Below are 22,185 nucleotides of genomic sequence, written 5' to 3'. Positions count from 1 at the left end.
TGAGCTTTCCTCAGCCCCTGGTGTTAAGCCCCATGGCTCCTCCTGCTCTCATTGTCCCCGGTCTCTCTACGCTGGGCTCTGCCTCCCCTGGTTCTAACCCATCGCTAGTACAATGGCAGGGGGACACACTGCACCGGTCCTACAGGAACAAGTGACTCCCTTTGCTCCCTCTCTCCGTCAGGGAGTGGAGGAGTTCAGAGTCCTGGGCCAGCTGGTGGGGTGTCCCACTCTGTGCTGTGCTGAGCAGGAGATCTTGCGATGAGTTGTGGTTGGACTTCACCACCTCTACTCCTTCATGCTGTGGCAAAAATGTAAGAGCACTGGAGACCCTTGTCCTTTCTAAATACACTGACATGGGGTTTCCAAAGAGAGAAAACATATTAAAAGAACACTTCCACCTTTACTGCATCCTTTTAAACAGTCTCCATCTAGTAATGAGCCTACACCATTGCTAGGATTTCTTTTGTTCCTAATACACTTAAAAAAAACCCCCTCCTTATTATCCTTAGTTCTGCAAGCCATGGAGTTTCCCCTAATGTCTTTAGCTTCCCTTGTCCATATTTTACTCTTCATAACTTACATAAGAATGGACCTACTGAGTCAGACCAATGGTTCATCTAGCCCAGTATTGTGTCTTCTGATAGTGGCCAGTGTGCCTCATGCTCCAGAGGGAAAGAACTGAACAGGGAAATTTTGAATGATCCACCCCCTGTCATCCAGTCCCAGCTTCTGTTAGTTGGAGGTTTAGGGACATGCAGAGTATGGGGTTGCAGGCCCTGATCATTTTGGCGATATAAAACGTGATAGCTGTAAATTGTAAAAAAAAAAAAAATCTATTGAAAAGAGCTTTGTGACTATCTGTGTTTCTGTTCGAAGGTCTCAGTGGCCCTTAAGTGAGCTAAAAGTTTTAAAGGAGCATCTTGGTTTGTTTTCAAGGAGCTGTATGTCTGTTAATAAAAAAAATAGTTTGTGAGAACCTAGCTCTTATGTCTTTGTGTAAAAGATACCCATTTACAGCAAAAAACTGAAATGTAGTTGTATAATCATGTAATGCAATCATGTAATGAAATGTAGTTGTAGAATTATGTGGGGGGGGGGAACCCTAAAAATGTGCTTACAATTAAAAAAAAAAACCCAGGGATGGTTCAGACATGTGTTTGAGTACAACAGAGCTGACCCATCCTGTTGAACTGAATGGGTTTAACCACACCCCCACTGAATAGTCAGGGTAACTGACATTACCCACCCTTGTTGCCATCAGGGTTAATCGTATTAGTAATAAGAAATTAAATTTGAATGGGGTACACCCACAGTAAGGGAGGTGGGTGGGTGAGGATGGCGAGATTTAATATGAAAGGAAATAAAACCTCAGGAGTTGATAGATGCTATTAGACAGTTAAAAATATGACCCCAGCAGTTGGTAGAACTCTATTGGACAGTTTAAATATAACCCCAGCAGTTCATTGAATGCTATGGGTCACTCTTTCTAGCAACTTAAAGTCATTAAAATAATATATTTACAAAACTAAAAATTTCAAGGGTTCACAAACCTCCACCATACTTTAGAACAAACATTTGCGCTAAAGACAATCAAACATTTAAAAGCTCTGGGTATTTCTAGGGTGCTTGCTATGGTTGTGGTACACCCATTTCATTTCAAAAACAACCCCCAGACTTTAAGCATGAAAGAAATATGTTTAAAAAACAAACGAACAAGCCCCAAGATATTCACTGATATCTGCAAGGGGCTCCACACGTGGAAATGGGTACAGTAACGTTAAGGATTGTTGTGTATGGTGATTTACTGCTTAATACTGTAACAAGGCCCCAAAGAAAAATGTATTTTAACTAAAAGAAAAAAATAGCCAAAAGGAACCCAGTTGTACAGACAACTGAATTCCCCCACCCCAGATCACAAAAGGGAATGTTAGGGGAGGGGGGTCTAAAATGGTTTTTAAAAGTTGGTTTTTAAAAGCAGTTTGATTTTTATTCTGAAACAAAAAGGGTTTTTTTTTTTAAATGGGGTTGTTTGTCTTCTTAAAAGAGTTGGCTTGAATGATTCAATTGTTAGTAATTCAGGGGCCTAAGCTATACATAAGTGTGGGTGTTTAAGAAAGTATTTTGTTGCAAACTGTTGGTTTGGTGTTTTAAACTGCTGGGGTGTGTGAGTTGGTGCAAAACATAGGTGTGGTTATAAAAAATATATATTGCTGGGTTTCTTAAACAGAAGTTATAGGGCTGCAAACTATTGGTTTGGTGTGTTTCAAACTAACAGGTGTTTCTGGGGAAAAATGTGTTTTAAAATGGATTTTAAAAGTTGGTTTTCAAGCAGTTTGGTTTTTATTTTGCAAAATGAGATGTGTTTTTAAAAATGTTTCTGGGGTTGTTATTTTGTTAAAGTGATAGAAATAAACTCATAATCTGTGTTAGTTGTACAGCCTGAAATGGGTTATTTTGTTTTAAAGCTATGACTTTTTAAAAAGAAAAACACCCTAATGAGTATTTTATTTTTTAAGTTTACAAGACCGTTTCATCATAATAATGTTGTCTGCTCCACAGTATGATCAGAACACAAGAGATCCTCAGGCCAGAGGGTAAACAAGCTCAAAAGAAAAAGGAAAGAGGCAGCTGAAAAGAAAAATTCACCAGCATCAACGGCTGATGGATGGATGAAGCCCAGTAAATATATTTCACTTTTTGGTTTGGTTATTTGATGAGGTTGTGTATTTTAAGTAAATACATAGGTGTGGGTGAGAAAGATGGTAAAGTGTAAGCATCCTGGTCTGAAAGCCAAGCTATTACCTGTCTCCTGTTTAAAGTTTTACTATGCTTTTTGGACACTTGAAAATGAGGTTCACCCCGCCAAAGCTCCCAGCTTCCCCGGCGGTGTAATATCTTTTCTTTAACAGAGCAGTCTGCGTAGACATGACATGACTGTTACTAGGACCAAAGTCTGCTCTGCAAGGTCAGTGCATTTACACAGGATTGCCCTGAGAGCAGCCTCTGAACCCAGGATTTTGCTCACCCCCTTTGTCAGTCACCCCCACGATGCTTTGGCATCAGCTCCTGCCAGATAAATGCCCCCTGCTCTGGGTGCTCGGGGCCATTTAGCTGCTCCATCCCCCCCGCCCCCCGTGTCAGGGCCTCCCCTCCGGCAGCTGGAGGGGGGCACTTGGACGATGTGCCCCCAGAGGCTGGGGCAGGAGATAGGCCTTGAGTTATATTGGCCCGTGGTGCTCCTGCTCCTTGAATATTCATGAGGATGGGCCTGGCTCCAGTAATGTTTGGGCCCCGGGCCCCATGCTCTGGGGGGCCCTACGCCATGGCTTGGCGACGTGGGGCCCTCTCACCGTGGGGGTGGCTTCCCCTCCCCCCCCAGCTCCCTGCGTGCTGTGGAGAGTCTGGGCCCAGGCAGGGCAGCTCCGCATGTTGCCTCCGTCCCCACCCAGCGCTGACCCTGCTCCCAGCCCATTGGCCGGGAACCACGGCCAATGGGAGCTGCGGGGGGCGGTGCCGGAGCTGCCTGGCCACGCCTCCACACTAGGGCGGGGGAGAGAGGTGCAGCAGAGAGAGCAGCCGGAGTGTGTTACTGTCAGACAGTGATGGGCACCCTGGGGCTGGCATTAAATGCAAAGTACAGAGGTGGTTTCCTGGGGGGGACTATAGCAAGCCCCCACAGAGCAGACCCAGGCTGCAGCTGGCTCCGTCCATCAATCCCTATGCCATACAGAGACCCACACAACCCTGTGCCCCCTGCCCCCCGCAAAGACCCCCACCGGCCCCTGTGCACCCATCACCCCTCTCTGGACAACCCCCCCCCCCCTTTGTGCCTCCAGAGACAGCTCCTCTCCCCACCATCCCGCTCCCTACAATCTCCCCCTTTGCCTACCCCTCCTTCCCAAGCCCATTGGCCGGGAGGTTCCCAGCCTGTTGGCCACCATGACTAATGGGAGCTGCGCCTGACGCAGGGTGCCTGCTTGCAGATGCAGACCTGCCTGGCTGGACTTCCACAACACGGGAGGGAGAGCCACAGGTGAGCAAGCCCTGGTCATCATCATCACAGGCCTAGCAATTCTCTGGGTATTTAATTTCACTTAGGCAAGTAATTCAGTCTACTCTTCCTTTCCAGACAGTTTGTGGCTTTTCCTGTGAGAAAACTTACAATTTCTTTGCAAAGAAGTCCATTGATAGTTTTTCACTTGAGAAGTATATTTTCTGGTTGTTCATAAGCTCGTTTATTTTGTTAACTCAGTTTCATACGCAATTTTAAAAGTCACTTGAATTGTACCTGTTTTTTTTTCTATTGGTCCAAAACCACATGGAAGATGTGCAGATTTTTATTTCTGTGGGCCAAACCAGTCAAGGTTCCTTCCCCACTCCTAACTCTAGGCTACAGATGTGGGGACCTGCATGAAAACCTCCTAAGCTTACTTTTACCAGCTTAGGTTAAAACTTCCCCAAGGTACAAACTATTTTACCCTTTGCCCTTGGACTGCCACCAAACTTTATCTGGGTTCCTGAAAAAACATAGTTTGGACACGTCTTTCCCCCCAAAATCCTCCCAACCCTTGCACCCCACTTCCTGGGAAAGGTTTGGTTAAAAATCCTCACCAATTTGCATAGGTGACCACAGACCCAAACCCTTGGATCTCAGAACAATGAAAAAGCATTCAGTTTCCTTACAAGAAGGCTTTTAATAGAAGTAAAAAAGAATCACCTCTGTAAAAGCAGGATGGTGAATACCTTACAGGGTAATTAGATTCAAAACACAGAGAATCCCTCTAGGCAAAACCTTAAGTTACAAAAAAGACACACAGACAGAAATATTCATTCCATTCAGCACAGCTATTTTCTCAGCCATTTAAAGAAATCATAATCTAACACATACCTACCTAGATTACTTACTAAGTTTTAAGACTCAGTTCCTGTTCTGTCTCTGGCAAAAGCATCACCCAGACAGACACAGACCCTTTGTTTTTTCTCCCTCCTCCCAGCTTTTGAAAGTATCTGGTCTCCTCATTGGTCATTTTGGTCAGGTGCCAGCGAGGTTACCTTTAGGTTCTTAACCCTCTACAGGTGAGAGGATTTTTCCTCTGGCCAGGAGGGATTTTAAAGGGGTTTACCCTTCCCTTTATATTTATGACAGACCCAGCTTACCAAGTGATCCAGATCACAGTATCTCCATAACATCCCCCGTTTATACAAGGGAATTCCCTCTTCAGTCACCTTCACCTGTTGCTGTCCCTGTTCTCTTTCCTTTTCTCCAGGATCTGCATGTGTCATTTTTGGGGGGAGTTCTGCTCCTCTCTTTGCCCTGGAACAGGGTAGCACAGCCCCTGAGATTTCCCTCCTCAGTCTCCACGGGTCAGTGACATGTCTCAGTCATGTCTTTTTAATTTTTCTCTTTTCGAAAGTAAATTGCTGTATTTCTGTGTCTTCATATGACCCCTGACCCTGTTGAATGCAGATGATTGGAAACTCCTTCTCCCATCATTTCTATTTCCATTCTATCCTTCCACAGATGAAGTGACCAAACTACACTCAGGATTGGTGGTGAAGGAAAGACATCGCTATTTCACAGAAATATCTTTACTCTGTGGGCATTCTGGTATTGATTTCACTGAGGGTTCAACCAGAGAGCACTTCTGGCTTCTCCACTAGTCAGTACTCAGCTCAGCATTGACTTTAAACTATATTCGTAGATTGTCATGGAAATATCCCACTGTGTGAAAATGATTAGTATTACTGGGGTTTTTAGTAACAACTCAGTGACTTGTTACTTGTTTTAGCCTTATTGCTTCAGTGGAAACCCAGATTCTTATTAACCCTCCTCTTGTCATTATTTTCTATTCAATTTATTTATTGTCCTAGCAGAAATATTCATCCTCTGTATTTATCGCTAATGGGAATTCTTTTTACCATTTCCTTCAGTTCAGGTGGGAAGTACCCAGAGAGAATTTCCCTTTTATCTCCTTGGATTCAAGAAAAGTTTCAGATCTGAATTAGGTTTAGTAACAACCATGTTGCTCATCTCAGAATGTTCTCTTGCCGGTGTCTCACTTTTACCACATGCCTGATAGAACATTCAGTGTCAACCCACCTCCCATCAAACAGCCGGGCATACCCAGAGGTGGCCCGTCCTTGTCTCCTGGTTTGTTGTATCTCAGCCTCTCCCTGTGATGAACCGTGGAAACTTCACAATTCATCTGGCAAGAAAAACTTCCACAACAGGGAAGACTTTCAGAAAGGATTTAATATGCAAAAAGGCACAAATTCAAGATGAAGAAATTATAGGCATAAAAAAGCAGGAAACTTCCATCCCTTGAAACAATGGAGAATTATGCAAAGAAAGTTTATGTATCTTTTCCCTCTCACACTTGTAGTTCTTGCAACTTCACACAAATCTTATAAAAACACCTGCTTTGTCTATCAAACTGGAAGGGACTGTCTCTGGACCATCAGAACAGAGGGAGCATTTCTAAGAGAAAGAGGTGAAGCGTTTACATCAGCACAAGGTTATTTTGTCCAATCACACTGTTCTGATATTGTGATCCCCCAGAGTCACCATGTCCCACATCATCATAACCTGTGTCTCCCAGAGGCAGGAATAGGGTTTCCTTCTCCATCCCAGATACACCTTCACTCCTTCGCGAGTGCAGACTCCCACCTGAAAATACCAAGGGAGACACATACAGTCAGTGGATCCACTCTATGGTGATGGGCAGCAGCAGAGCAAGGCGGCGTTTACAGCAGTGGTTCTCAAACTTCTTTGATCACCCCCCTTCTTTGTGTCCATTGTAGTTGACGCCCCCCACCCCCACCACACAAGTACATCTACCGATTTACAAAAATCAACGTGCAACTCTCACTAAATATGAACAGCAGTCGGGCATTGAGTCACAAAGAGCCATTTAAGTACATAGCTCCCTGGCCGTCGAGCTCTGAAGGCAGGACTACCGCCAGCAGCAGCGGAGAAGTAAGAGTGGCAACACCATACTCTGCCATCCTTACTTCTGTGCTGCTGCTGGTGGCAGTGCTGCCTTCGAAGCTGGGCGCCTGGAAAGTAGCTGCTGCTCTCTGCTCTGGCTTCTCATGCCGTCCCAGAATATATTCTGTGCTTCATGGTTTGAGAACCTTTGCTTTACGGTGTGGGTTAGGAATTGTTCCCCCTTCAGTCTTCTGGCTTGGTCTAGAACAAGTTCTAATCCATCATCTCGATACATAGTCTAGAAATTAAAACCTTTGGTTTCCAGACCAGCTAACACTGCCCAGTGCCAGCTATAGCTACCTGTACATTGGTGAAAAAAATCCCAAGCACTTACCAGCCAGGAGCACTTACTTAAGGACATCAGAACTGTCACTCTGCCCTAACAATGAAGATAAGCATCAAGTACTAAGCAACGCACATTTCATCACCACTGCACCTCCTCTGCTCATGGCACAACAGGGAGGGGAGTGGAAATTTAGGCCAAGGATAATAGGCAAAGCTCGACTTTTACAGGAAGTGTCATGGGCTCTTTAGCATTTGTACAGCAGTAACATGACTTTGGTTTATAAGATTCTGCCCAAAAGATACACGTTCAGTAAATAGGTAGGAATCCAGTACATCAAGAGTAGGGCAGCCACACCCAAGGACTTGAACCTAGAGCTTGAGGGAATCCGAGCTATCTTGCTGGTTTGACCAGGAAGTACCACCCAGCACAGATCCTACTTTTCCTCTCTCTATTTCAGGCACTGAAGCCTCTTCTTTGAGGGAATGGAGAGATGAGAGAAGGAGAGTTTTTCTCACAGGCGTTGGGTTGGCCAGGGCTGTTCCCTTGCTGTGTACCCCACATTTCCAGCTACCCCACTTTGCAGAGACACTGTGAAGTGCAAACAGTTTTCCACTCACCTGTCTGTGCATCACTGTCCCTGTCACTCGCCCCAGTGCCTTTTTCACCATTCTGCCCCAAGCCAGGGTCACCTTCAGGGACAGACACTTCTCTGGCATCATCATAAACAGCCCCTGGGACATCTCCAGGCAGGGCTGGGGCATCTGACATGAAGATGTGCAGTAATTAAGAGAATATTCACAGTGAAGACAGAAATAAACTACAAGCTGCAGATGCACCAGCCTCACTGATCCCTGGGGGATCTCTCAGCACTTAACTTCCACCTTCAGGGCATTAAGAGAAGCCCTCCTCTGAAACCCTGAGACTGGGGGATTTCACATATCACATTGATTTGATATGTTTCAGGAGCTAATTGAGAGGATCCTAGAGCTCCTAGATTACAAGTGTGGGACGGGGGGAGGTCTAGAAAGGGTGTCTGGGATCTAGTCCAGAGGGATTACTCCACAAGGCATTTGGTTACAATAATTACAAACAGAAATGACTTGGAATTGCCCAGAGCTTGTCCCTGGCTTCCTAAACTTGACATTACTTTAAAAATGACTTTTCAGTGCATTCTCCTGATAAAGTTTACCCCATAAACTGCCATCAGTCTCCAACGTACTGACACCACTTGGAGCTGAGCCAGCTAATAAGGTCGGGACATGGGTCCTTGGGTGTAAAATCTCTATGTCCCGCCCAGCACAGCGTGTCTGACACAGATGTATATAAGCTGGGGCAGTGACCTGAGCCAAGTATAGCATGGGCAGCTCCTGAGCAAACTGCTCCTTCAGTCCCTGCAATGGGCCTTTATTATGCCTTAGGACATCACATGCTTCCCTACCCCTGGGCCTCCACACAGCTCTTGTCATGCACCTGGTCAGCGCCCCCAGCATTACGCTAATAGACAATACTGGTGGGTGAACTTCCTGGTTTTCTTAACAAACCACTATTGTCCCTACTGAGAAATACAGTTAGTTTTTCGTCAGGGTGACGTTGCTTCCAGGAGGCGGATTCACTGCTCACCTCGGCCGTCTGGAGTCTGGGGGACGTCGTTCAAGGCAGGCTCCTCCACGTTATCGTAATCCAACTGAGACCCCCCTGGGGAAACTCCCTCTGGAACAGCAAACACCACACTCAGCCCATGACACCAGCAGCGTCTCTTCAGTACAGGTGGCCCTTCTAACTAGAGCTGTGTATCATGGCACGTGAGATTGTCGGGCTCAACGGGTAGTGATCAATGGCTCCATGTCTAGTTGGCAGCCGGTATCAAGTGGAGTGCCCCAAGGGTCGGTCCTGGGGCCGGTTTTATTCAATATCTTCATAAATGATCTGGAGGATGGTGTGGATTGCACTCTCAGCAAATTTGCGGATGATACTAAACTGGGAGGAGTGGTAGATACGCTGGAGGGGAGGGATAGGATACAGAAGGACCTAGACCAATTGGAAGATTGGGCCAAAAGGAATCTGATGAGGTTCAATAAGGATAAGTGCAGGGTCCTGCACTTAGGACGGAAGAACCCAATGCACAGCTACAGACGAGGGACCGAATGGCTAGGCAGCAGTTCTGCGGAAAAGGACCTAGGGGTGACAGTGGACGAGAAGCTGGATATGAGTCAGCAGTGTGCCCTTGTTGCCAAGAAGGCCAATGGCATTTTGGGATGTATAAGTAGGGGCATAGCGAGCAGATCGAGGGACGTGATCGTTCCCCTCTATTCGACATTGGTGAGGCCTCATCTGGAGTACTGTGTCCAGTTTTGGGCCCCACACTTCAAGAAGGATGTGGATAAATTGGAGAGAGTCCAGCGAAGGGCAACAAAAATGATTAGGGGACTGGAACACATGAGTTATGAGGAGAGGCTGACGGAGCTGGGATTGTTTAGCCTGCAGAAGAGAAGAATGAGGGGGGATTTGATAGCTGCTTTCAACTACCTGAAAGGGGGTTCCAAAGAGGATGGCTCTAGACTGTTCTCAATGGTAGCAGATGACAGAACGAGGAGTAATGGTCTCAAGTTGCAGTGGGGGAGGTTTAGATTGGATATTAGGAAAAACTTTTTCACTAAGAGGGTGGTGAAACACTGGAATGCGTTACCTAGGGAGGTGGTAGAATCTCCTTCCTTAGAGGTTTTTAAGGTCAGGCTTGACAAAGCCCTGGCTGGGATGATTTAACTGGGAATTGGTCCTGCTTTGAGCAGGAGGTTGGACTAGATGACCTTCTGGGGTCCCTTCCAACCCTGATATTCTATGATTCTATGATTCTATGAGAGGGGAAGTCGCAGGGGCCCATGCTGAGAAGGGCACAAGTCAGAGAACTACAGTAAAACAGGAGTCCCAGAAATAACAAGGGGCCAATCCTGTCCCTGCAGAATCCAACAGCAGCTCTTTCACGTGTTTCCGTGGGAGCAGGATCTGGGCCTGTGCTGAGATAACAGGTTGGAACACGGGCACTGCCAGGCCAGAGCCGGCCTGTGTGGATCCAGCTGATCTCTGCAGACAGGTTTGAATTTTCCTGTTACACTGGGGAGGGGGAACCTCCCCTCTGCAGGAATTAAAGCTCCTACTGGGAGGTCACTGGCCTGATCCTTTGTGAGCTCCTGCTCTCCACTGGCCTCTTAGGCAGCCCAGGGCTCAGCTTGGCAGCGCTCCAGCTTCTCAGCAGAACTGGCTCATCTGCTCAGTGTCTCCTCCCCCAGCCACAGGCTAAACTCCCACAGGGCCCAAATCATGGACTCCCTTGAGAGCAGCTCGGGGAGAAATGCCGCCCCGTTTATGATTAGAGATGGGGCCAGGCCCGGAAGTTCAGGTCCAGGATTTTGCTTCAGCCTGTTACAGCGACAGGTGCCAGCCCCAAAACTGAGATCCAGAGCTGGGGTCAGAATCTGCAAATCCCTCTGCCCCCCAAAGTTCTGGTGGGTTTGGATCAGTGAGTTGGGTTGCGCCCATCTGTAATTATAACATAGGACAATCTTCCTCTCTCTCTCGGGGACAAGAGATGAGCCCTGCTGGGCACTGACGTCTTCCACCAAAAGAGACTGACCCGTCTCCTCCAGCTCCACACCTGGGGAGGTCACTGGGAGCCACTCCGAGGGGTGTGTGCTCAGGAGATGGTCACATGTTCCCATCCTGAGATTCTGACAGAAATCCTGTTCAATGGGATGAGACCCGACTGTGTACAATGGGAACCGTGTGTGTGTGGGGGGGGGGGATGGAAATGGCTGCGATTGCAGAAAGTGTGATAGAAATTCATTTCTCTGCCCAGATGTGGGTCTCTTGGCCCCTCCCCCGTTACCTTCTTCTGATCCAGGATCGTTTTCCCCCTCGCTGTCCCCAGTGTAATACTGCAGCTTCGTCACTGAGTCATCTGAATAGGAGACTGGAGAGACGAGAACCAGAAATTCATTACAGTGAGAACAGCAGAACTGCAGGACTGGGAACACATCCGGGGTCTGGAGCAGGATTTCCAGTCTCAGTCTATTCCTTCTTCTACAGGACATGGTGACTCACAGCAACTCTGAGCAGTGAGAGGCTGACACAGACTCCCCAAGAGAAATCTCCATGTTATTGTGATAAATGTGACTGAGGGGATGATACGATCTGACCTGAAAGATGCTGGGGTGAGTGAATGGCCCGTCTCTGGCTGCTGGTCCAGGGAAGTTCCACAATTGTCCTGGCCTCCTCAGCCATAGAGGGGACTCCTCCTTCTTAAGGGTAAATACTCACCTCCCCCATGAATCAGTCGATCAGCTCTCTGTGGTGTTTCCAGATTAAACCAAGAAAGGCCCAGAGCAAAGTCTGTGATTCATAAATTTGTTAGTCTCTACGGTGCCACAAGTACCCCTTTTCTTTTTGACATTCACTGTAACCATCTTGGCAGTGATGCTGGGAGATGCCCTGAGCATGTTCCCAGAGCCCCACCACAGCACAGCCCTTGGGCAGGATGTTCCCATCAGACATTGAGACAAAATGGCACAAAGGATAAAAGGGCCGGGACTCAAAGTCATGAGGCTCTCCTGAGCTGATCTCTCTGCTCCGGGGGCAGGAGGGAGCCGACCCAGCAGACCAGTGGCTGCGGTGGGAGGGGGGCACAGAACATCCCCTGCTCCAAAGAAGTTTTCAAATGATAGTTTAGCCTGCCCCAGACAGTCGCTTTCCTGACCCCTCACTGGTTACACGCCAAGGCTGCAGGACGGGCAGATGGGAAATTAACTGCCCCTAGAATTGGGACACTCAGAGTATGGTGGGAAGGAAACCCATCTCCCTCAGTCTACATGAGTAACTGCTGGTCTCACCACAGACCCAGCTCCCACAGCTAGAGCTTGGCAAAAAAACCAGATGGTTTGGTTTTCTGACCGTTCGGGAAAAAAGCAAAACATAAGATTGTTTTGAGTTGAGCCAAAAATGACTATTTTGGGAAATTTTTGGGAAATGCAAAAGTAAAAAAAAAGTTTAATGTTGAATGAAACCATTTCGTGTTCTTTTGGACATTTGTTAATTTTTGTTTATTTGTTTTTTTTCCCGAAAATATTAAAGGAAATTTCTAAGGGAAAAGTAATATCCAATTGAAAAAAACAAAATGTTTTCTTTAGAAAGTGTTGAAATGAAATGAATCGTTCTGTGTGTATTTGGAACAATTGGGTGAAATCGACAAGAATTTGTGAAATGTTTTGGTGTCTCTGAATCTCCATTTTTCACCAAAACATTTTGCAGTGGAGACTTGTGCGCAGCTCCAATGACAAGCTCACAGGGCGGAAGCTGCAGTGATTTAACTCTGGGTCAGGGCCTCAGATGGACAGGGCATTAGATAGCTGCTCCCTGTTAAGAGTGAGACCCACAGACCTGAGCGACTGAACATCTCCTGCTTTTTTCTCATCAGGTTATAATCAATCTCCTCGTACACGGCCTCAGAGAAGGGATCCAAGGGTCTTCTGGAGCCTGAAAACAAAGGGCAGGGTTTGCACAGGGTCATTGAAACCAGAGACGGGAAACACTATGGGATCATCCAGCCCCTCCCCGTGGGCCCAGTGCGAGCCTGAACCCTACCACACATTCCCACTGCTGGAATTTAAATGAGCCAGGTGACAGTATTTCTTTCCACAACAGCACTTTGATGATGGTTCCCAGGGCTAATTCTCTGTTAGGAAGCTTCCTCACATTCATCTTAAATGTTTTTTAATCTCATCTCATTATTTCTGGCTATTCCCCTTTGGAGCAGCGTAAATAATTCTTCCCCCACGCAGGTGTTTCTCTGCAAAATGGTGAGAACCTCTTTTTTTTCATCGAGTTTAAGGCCAGAAGGGACCATTAGAACATCTAGTCTGACCTCCTGTATAATACAGGCCACTGCATTTCACCCAGATACCAATAGGTTTGAGCCCAAAGATGCACTTCGAGTAAAGCATTTCACTCCTCAGGAGAATAAACTCTTGTGTGCCACAGGCAGAAAGCAGGAGCGAGTAAGGTACCACCAATGCCCAAGGGCCCCGCAGTGGCAGGGAACTGATTACTTGAGAGATGCCTTGATAATCGTGGCTGGCGATTCATGCTCCATGGTTCAGAGGAAGAGGAAAATCCCCCAATGTCCCTTTTTACCAATCTGACCTGGGGGGAAATTCCTTCCTGACCCCAAATCTGACAATTGGTTTGACCCTGAACATGTGGAAAGACACACCAGCCAGATATCTTCGAAAGAGGTTTCTCTGTATCACCTCAGAGAACTGTTCCAGCCCATCCAGTGTCACAGCTCCCTCTGTAGCTAAAGTCTGATGCTTCAGAGGAGGGCAAGAAACAAAACGAAGCAAAACAAAACACAAAGATGGGGGCTTCCCAGAATTCCTTCCTGACCCCTGCAGGAGACTGGCTGAAGCCCTGAAGCATGAGATCTGATTGTAGTCATTGTCTTACTGCAACGTTGTGACTGTTACATGTATGTTGATGGCAATCCCATCTTCTATCTTCTTGCCAAGGAGCTGGTCGCTAATGTTTGTATAAAGTGTGTTATAGATGTAAAATCCCCGACAAGTGCCAGCCTTGAGTACAAGATAGTAAAATGCTCCTTTTCCACACTTCTCCTTCCTAAGATTGTCTTTTCTACTGGATCACTCTCTTCACAACTATTTACCACAGCTCTATTTTTATACACCTTTTTTCCTTGATAATATTTCCAGTTTCTCTCGGTCCCTTTTCCATGATGTCTCTCCTCATGATATTCAGATCCCCTCCCTGTGGCAGATACTGCAGCTCCAGGCAGTATCTTTGGGAATCACTATATTAAAGCCATGAATGGTTTATGTTCTACTGCATGTCGGAGGGTTACCCAGCTCCTCCAGGAAGAAAAAACACTGAGTGTGTGTGGGGGGTGGATGGGTGGGTGGGTGATTAAGGTGAATCACTGAGATTGTAAACAACTCCAGAAAGGTAAAAACCTTCAGGGTGGTTTATACAGACTGGTTCAAACTGGGTTACCAGAGACCAAGAGACAAAGGAGGGCTTCTGATATGAAAGGCTGAGTTTAAAAAGACTCAGGGCTTTCATTTTGATTCTGCAAATGGGCAGGACCTTCTGTCCATAGGGATCTCAACACTGAATCGTTGGAGGGATGTTGGTCTACCAGGCTGCCCATGAGGAAGATGGGTGAATTCTGGTATGTTCAGCAAGTGTGGAGGAATTTTTATTGTTTTTAATATTTTCTCTGTCATACTTTTATCCTCGGAATAAGGTGTAATCTGCTGAGAGAGAGCTGGGTGGTAACTTGTAACTGCTGGCAATGCCCTGCTCATAGCCCTTGGGGAGAAAGCACAGCATGGGGGCTGGCCTGTAGGCAGATTGGTTTGCTGGGGGTATCACAGTGGAAGGCAGGGGACTGTGCAGTCTTAAAAGCCCCTGGCCGCAAGGAGATGGGACAGGGGTTTCCCACCCAGAGACAGGTGACGGCTGGAGGCCTGAGTAGGCATTCCTGGAGTGGATCACTGGAGGGTGGGCGGGGGGATACAGATGCCGTTTCTCTGAAACTGTAAAGGTCCCTAGCCAGTATCATCTCCAGATTTCATGGCTGGACTGTTCCACTGCCAGACAGTTAATGAAATAGTAAAAGAGAGAGGTGTTAACAGGCACCCTTGGCCACCCCACCCAGCCTGGTATCGTCCCTCACCCTGACACCCTGCAGCCGCCCTGCTACTGCAGAGGCATTTCACACAGTGACACAAATCAGGACCCACCTCTGCGCTGTGCCCTGGCACTTCGCACCTGCGCCCCCAGGATGATTAAGACCAGGCAGAGCAGGGCCCCCAGGATAATGCAGATGACCACGGGCACCGTGACTCTCCCACTGTCGGTCGGAGGGCGGCGCGGGGGAGCTGGATGGAAATGAACAAGCGACAGGGAGAGATGAGTCTGTGAGAGTCGTGGGAGCCCACAAACCTGTAGCAAGGAGGAGGCGACGTGTTTGTTCCCAGGGGGATCCTCACCTCTGAGAGTCCCTGGTTGTCTCCAGCTGTCACCTCCACAGACTCCCTCACAGCAGCACAGGGCCTGTTTGTTAGTGATTTAGGGCCCAAGTCCCTTGTGCTCTGTGCAGCAATGAGGACTCTCATAAGAAACCAGCACAGTGGGGCTTGTGATGATGCAGGGGCTATGTGGGCTGGTGCCTGAGTCAGTCTGATCCCACAAAGGTTCCACCCCTCAACATCCAGGATGCTCCGGCACTCAGGAGATGGGAGGGCCTGGTCTGGGACCAAAGGGGATGGGTGGGCTAAACCATCCTTTTCCCTGAATATTACAGCATGTAGCAGAAACATCTCCTGTCACTCACCTGAGCAATTCACGGCAGCATCTTCCTTATGACCACAGTTGCTCTCACCCCAGGGCCTGGCAGGACAGTCCCAGAGAGATGACTCTGTCCCTCTGCAATTCAACGTCTCCACCCAGATGGGACCAGTCCCCTCGCCGAATGCAGCCTTGTCCGGGGCAGATAGAGCAGATCCACAGCCCAGTTGTTTACACACAACGTTAGCATCCGCCATGTCCCAGGAGTCATCACAAACTGTTCCCCAGAAGCCACGGTACCAAACCTCCACTCTCCCCGAGCATCTGTCCTCTCCTCCCACGACACGTAACTTGTCCTGGTCTAGAAATGCAGAAACCTCACATGTTACTGGGACAACTTAGGGACCAAGAGGGAGACAGTGAGAAGCAGAGATACCTGTGCAGCTTGGAGAGTTCGGGCATTCGGCAAACAGGGTCTGAGTTGGTTTTGGTTTTTTTTCTATGGAGAGAAAAAGCTGAGGTGAATGCACTGGGTTGTGTGTGTGAGGTGGGAGTAGAATTTATCTGTATTTTAACCCCCTAATTTCAGTACTGTATAAACTGAAATGTGAACTCTGGGTCATTTAATACCTCATTAATTTGCTATTCAGCTGTTAGACACATAGGCTGGCATGCACCCAGACTTATGGGGGATTCCATTTCTGACCCAAACTGCACAGCCTGGGCCCACCTCTGATTGTTCATCCCAAAAGGATAAATAACCACAGAGCTGCCTAATGTCTGTCTCTAGGGAGAGACTTTTCTTGGCTCTCAGACTACCTTATCGCAGTGTCTAACACCGGTCTCTTTTAAGATTAATTGATTAACTTCCATGTTTGTTGTTAGTCAGACAAATGCTTGTTCCTATAAAAAATGAAAATATGAAAACATGAAAATCATGAAAATATGTTTGTAACTTGTGTTGAGAATTTAAATCTGCCTACACTGAGATGTGAACAACAACAAAAATTCTCTCCTAACCCTTCAATTAATTGAACACATCGCGTACATGTGGGTTTGCATGCGCGCATGCAGGTAGTTTCAGAATTACCAATGCAAGAAATATGGGTCTCTTCTGCTCGGTTATCACACGACTTTGGATCCCAGGGCTCTGACGGGCACTGCCAGAGGGAGCTGTGCTGCTCACTGCATGCAACGTGGTCCAGCCACCTGGGACCAGAACCTGCTCCATATTCAAAGTCACTTGCAATTTGCCCTCCGTCCCCACAGTTCAGCTGTTTGCAGACAATTGCTGGGGTGACTCCAGACATCTGATTGGAGCAAACACTGCCCCACGTCCCATTGTAGAAAACCTCCAGCCGCCCTGCACAGTCACTGTTGCTCACCAGCCTCAGATCTGTGAACTCTAGAAGAAAATGCAGAAAAAGGGAATTTAAATCATTTGATTCTGAAATGAACTGGGGTGTGAAGAGTGAAATCCCTGCGATTGCTAACGATCCTGTGCATCATTCTGCAGGAGCAACTGCTAGAGAACCACTCCAGGAGTAAGAGACTCTTTTAGACACCACAGGCCCCTTCGAAATACAGTGGGCATCTCTGGAAGGCCACCATTTAGCAGCAGCTACATACAGATTGTAATAGATAAAAGGCCGGGAAGGATTGTGACATTGGCAGGCCAGATGCCAGCTCTTGCCCAGGCTGCAGGCCTTGGCTGAGAACTTACAATCTCGTAGCTGGAGACCAGGCAGGGTCACATGTGTGTTAGTTTTGCTGAAAACAGGTATTAGTCTTGGAAGAATGTATTGAGTGTTTAGACTTTATGAAATGCTGGTTAGTTGCTGTGGGCACTAATCTCACTTGTAATGTCTGTGGTCCATGCAACAAGAACATATGCAAGTTTTGCTTTATAACTGAAAATGTTTGCTCTGAACTTGTGAACTCAGGGACGGGAATGATCCCCGCCGCCCATCCCCTGCATGTAGTACATGCAGAAGGTCTTATCCTATTGCTTTGAAGGCTGGAAGAGGGGAATAAAAATAATAGATGGGAAGATTTTTCATCTTTTTGGCTGTTTGAACTGTGACAGGGCTAAAGAATCCAAACTGAAGCCCGAGACCCCAAGGGGTTACCCCTGGGTCAGCGCTGAAGGACATTTTGACTTGACAGATCACTACAACTCTGTCACTCCGAGGATATAAATGGTAACTCATTTGTGTGTAGGTGATTGCTTGCTTTAACCGTGTAAACAACCCTTTTATTTCTTTTTCCTCGTGAATAAACCTGTATATACTTTATTACAGGATTGGCTACAGGCATTGTCTTTGGTGTAAGATCCAGGGTACCAAGTGATCTGAGTAGGTGGCTGGTCTCTTGGGATTGGAAGAAACCTGAATGTGATGTGATTTTAGGTGTAAGTGACCACTTATCCCTAAGTCCAGTTTGTTTGGGTGACAATAGACTGGAGAGTCTAAGGGGACGGTCTGTGACTCCATGGTAAGATAGATACAGTGATCCAGGAGTAAGTTCCCTCTGAGCTGCGTGGCCATATGGACGCACAGAAGGCTATCAAAGGCCACGTAGGCAAGCAGCCACAGGGGCCTAGACTGGAGAGGCACCTCTTCCCCAGCCCTGGAGCTGCCGCAGTGGGGAGAGGTGCCTCTCCCCTGGCCCCAGGCTGCTGCAGCAAGAGAGGCCTTGGGGGAGTCCTCTCTTCCTGCTGCAGCCCCAGGGCAGCCAGAACTACAAACCCCTCATCCCTGGCCCCACCCCAGAGCTCGCACCCCCAGCCAGAGCCTTCACCCCGTGCACAGCTACCCTCTGCCCCAGCCCTGAGCTGCCTCCCACATTCTGAACCCTTCAGCCCCAACCCCACCACACATCACCTCTAGACTGGTGCACAGAACAAAATTCATTCCACACATGGATGTAAAAATTAGAGGGAACATTGGTCCAGGAGTTCACATCTGTTGCTGGCTTGGTGAAATCTACTTATAGAACACACCAGCAGTTTGGGGTATTGCCTTGTTTCTCACCATCTGCCCTGAGGTGGGCACTCAGTGCTGTGAGCCTCTCCAGACAGTGTGACAGGGATCATGAGATCAAATAGTCTGACCTTCTGTAAAACAGCTGCATAGAGCCTAATAACTTGAGTTTGACGTAAGCATAGCTTCCAGAAAGGCATCAAGTCTAGACAGGAAGACTTCAAGAGATGTAGAATGCACCATTTCCCTGGTAGTTAGTTCCGATGGTTAATCATCCTCCCTGTTAAAAACCTGGGCCTTATTTCTTATCTGAATTTGTCTGGTTTCAGCTTCTAGCCATCGACTCTTGTTCTGCCTTTCTGCATTATATTAAAGAGCCCTTTAGGAAGTGGTATGTTCTCCTTGTGAAGGGACTTATGCCCTGTAATCAAGTTACCTCTTGATCGTTTTGATAAGCTAAACAGATTCAGCAGCTGAAATCTCTCACTGTAAGTCTTTTATTCATCAGATCACTTTTGCGGCTCTTCTCTGCTCCAATTTTTGTGGACATAAGAACTGGACACAAAGTATTCCAGTATCTGTCTCACCAGCATCATGTACAGCAGTAAAATTTAGTCCCCACTCCTACTCACTATTCCCCTGTTTATACATCCAAGGTTAACATTAGCGCGTTTTGCCACACATGGCACTGGGAGCTCATGTTCAGTTATTTCTCCACTAGGACCCTACATCCTTTTCAGTCACTGCTTTCCATTATATAATCTCCTTTAGATACCTGAGATGCAGCCTTCTAGCATTCTAAGGGAAATCTTGCAATATCTCCAACGCCTCTGGGTGGGAGTTGAGGACTTTCTAATGGTGACCCTGGTAGGTAGTTACACAAGGGAAAGGGAGGCAGAGACAGTCAATGAGAGTGTCATTCTCAGCAATCTCCTTAAACATCTGCCCCCTCCATTTAATCCCCTGGTCACCAGGCTCACGTGAGCATTCCCAGAACAGACCTGAGCAGAGAACTCCCGCGTCCTCTTTGTGTCTGCAGTTGTGCTGGCCCCAGCCCCCGGAAGGACACGCCCAGAGATCGGATTCGTTCCCAGAGCAGTTTACATCGTCCAGCCAGATCTGCCCGGATCCTTGCCCATAACGAGCAGAGACAGTTGCACTGATGGCACGTCCACATCCCAGTTGTTTGCAAACGACATCGGAGTCTGACAGATCCCAGGAATCATCACAGACTGTCCCCCAGCTGCCATTGTAATAAATCTCCACTCTCCCGGCACAGCGACCTGTCCCATTCACCAGTCTGATCTGCCGGCTACCTGCGGGGATAGATCCCAGCTGTTAATATGTATTTTCCTACTGAACAGAAAATGTTTGTGAGATTTGGAAATGAATCACCTGAGCAAAGGACACCGACATCCTCAGCAATTCCTGCCTGGGCTGTCTCAGACGTGGAGATGTCACAGAGAGTCAGACGAGTCTCATTTCCTGCACACTGGACCCTTCTGAGCCCCACAGGGCCCATTCCATTCTCAGTCTTTGGGGGGTTAAAAGCTTTCTCAGCGACTCCACACTGGAGCTCCCTGCACACCACGCTGGCATCGTTCATGTCCCACTGGTCATCCAGCACTCTGCCCCACACACCACGGAGGGAAATCTCCACTCTCCCATCACACCGGCTCTCTCCATTCAGCAGTCTGAGTGATTCAGAGTGACCTGGGCTCAGGAGAGATGGGAAATACACTGAATAACACTCTCTCTTATACACTAGAAATACTGCACATGAAATTGTGGACTATTTCTCAATAAGAAGGTATAAGCCAGTCATCAGAGTGTGTCACAGTGTTGAAGGGAACAACCTCTGTCAGAAGACACTTATTCCTGTGAATCTAAAAGTGGAATGTGCTGCAATGATTTTAAAACTCTGAGCTTGACACAAGGGCTTGCCAACGGACTCTCTAAATGAGTGAGCGAGGGAATTCCTGCCGATTACTGATTGGGAAAATAGTCTCTCTGTGTGGTGGTGGAATGGCTGCTGAAGTTTGTAGTCACTTTATCCAGGCTTAAATGCCTGGAAGCCAGTGAACGGTGTCTGCACAAGCACTTAGCAGGTGGGTCGTGAATGATTTAGGCAAGTTTGCCTTGAGGGAGTTTGGCCAATGGAAGAGCAGGATTCACGGTGGTCAGGAACAGGTTATTATTGGTAAATTCCCTTAGCTTCCTCTGATCTTTGCTCAGCAAGTGGCAACTTTCTTGGTTCACGTAGATCCAGTTCAGGAGCTCCTAGTGTTAGATAGTTCCCGGCACTGGTGGTTCTAACTGGAGCTGTCCCCTGAAATGTGGTGTCATCTCTGAGTCCAACATGAGATTCCTGCTGATCAATTCATAGCACAAGAAGCAGGTTGTGTGTGGGGCGGGGAAGGGGACGTGCTTTGTTGGTGAATATTGTGACTCCCTTGGGATGTGAATCATAGAATCATAGAATATCAGGGTTGGAAGGGACCCCAGAAGGTCATCTAGTCCAACCCCCTGTTCGAAGCAGGACCAATTCCCAGTTAAATCATCCCAGCCAGGGCTTTGTCAAGCCTGACCTTAAAAACCTCTAAGGAAGGAGATTCTACCACCTCCCTAGGTAACACATTCCAGTGTTTCACCACCCTCTTAGTGAAAAAGTTTTTCCTAATATCCAATCTAAACCTCCCCCACAGCAACTTGAGACCATTACTCCTCGTTCTGTCATCTGCTACCATTGAGAACAGTCTAGAGCCATCCTCTTTGGAACCCCCTTTCAGGTAGTTGAAAGCAGCTATCAAATCCCCCCTCATTCTTCTCTTCTGCAGGCTAAACAATCCCAGCTCCGTCAGCCTCTCCTCATAAGTCATGTGTTCCAGACCCCTAATCATTTTTGTTGCCCTTCACTGGACTCTCTCCAATTTATCCACAACCTTCTTGTAGTGTGGGGCCCAAAACTGGACACAGTACTCCAGATGAGGCCTCACCAATGTTGAATAGAGAGGAACGATCACGTCCCTCAATCTGCTCGCTATGCCCCTACTTATACATCCCAAAATGCCATTGGCCTTCTTGGCAACAAGGGCACACTGCTGACTCATATCCAGCTTCTCGTCCACTGTCACCCCTAGGTCCTTTTCCGCAGAACTGCTGCCTAGCCATTCGGTCCCTAGTCTGTAGCTGTGCATTGGGTTCTTCCGTCCTAAGTGCAGGACCCTGCACTTATCCTTATTGAACCTCATCAGATTTCTTTTGGCCCAATCCTCCAATTTGTCTAGGTCCTTCTGTATCCTATCCCTCCCCTCCAGCGTATCTACCACTCCTCCCAGTTTAGTATCATCCGCAAATTTGCTGAGAGTGCAATCCACACCATCCTCCAGATCATTTATGAAGATATTGAAGAAAACCGGCCACAGGACCGACCCTTGGGGCACTCCACTTGATACCGGCTGCCAACTAGACATGGAGCCATTGATCACTACCCGTTGAGCCCGACAATCTAGCCAGCTTTCTACCCACCTTATAGTGCATTCATCCAGCCCATACTTCCTTAACTTGCTGACAAG

The 22,185-nt window shown here is 47.5% G+C and overlaps 1 protein-coding gene across 1 annotated transcript in view; it reads right to left on the bottom strand.

Annotated features, from left to right (window-relative positions):
* Window positions 1-6,423: 6,423 nt before the first annotated feature.
* LOC311526361 (antigen WC1.1-like) overlaps window positions 6,424-22,185 on the bottom strand; it is a gene marked incomplete at its 5' end in the record, with an annotated part of 42,011 nt that continues 26,249 nt past the window's right edge. Inside the window, 11 exons of the mRNA XM_084639301.1 lie at window positions 6,424-6,667; window positions 7,892-8,035; window positions 8,895-8,984; window positions 11,158-11,241; window positions 12,705-12,800; window positions 15,083-15,333; window positions 15,672-15,990; window positions 16,066-16,128; window positions 16,720-17,034; window positions 19,612-19,926; window positions 20,006-20,323. Of these exons, the coding sequence (XP_084495427.1) occupies window positions 6,501-6,667; window positions 7,892-8,035; window positions 8,895-8,984; window positions 11,158-11,241; window positions 12,705-12,800; window positions 15,083-15,333; window positions 15,672-15,990; window positions 16,066-16,128; window positions 16,720-17,034; window positions 19,612-19,926; window positions 20,006-20,323 (2,162 nt within the window). The 3' untranslated portion in view covers window positions 6,424-6,500. The remainder of the gene's footprint in view (window positions 6,668-7,891; window positions 8,036-8,894; window positions 8,985-11,157; window positions 11,242-12,704; window positions 12,801-15,082; window positions 15,334-15,671; window positions 15,991-16,065; window positions 16,129-16,719; window positions 17,035-19,611; window positions 19,927-20,005; window positions 20,324-22,185) is intronic.

This window comes from Lepidochelys olivacea, assembly GCF_965140295.1.
Source record: "Lepidochelys olivacea isolate rLepOli2 genome assembly, chromosome: 1".
NCBI lineage: Eukaryota > Metazoa > Chordata > Testudines > Cheloniidae > Lepidochelys > Lepidochelys olivacea.
The sequence above is the reverse complement of the archived record's forward strand: the minus strand, read 5'-3'. Positions and strand labels throughout refer to the sequence as shown.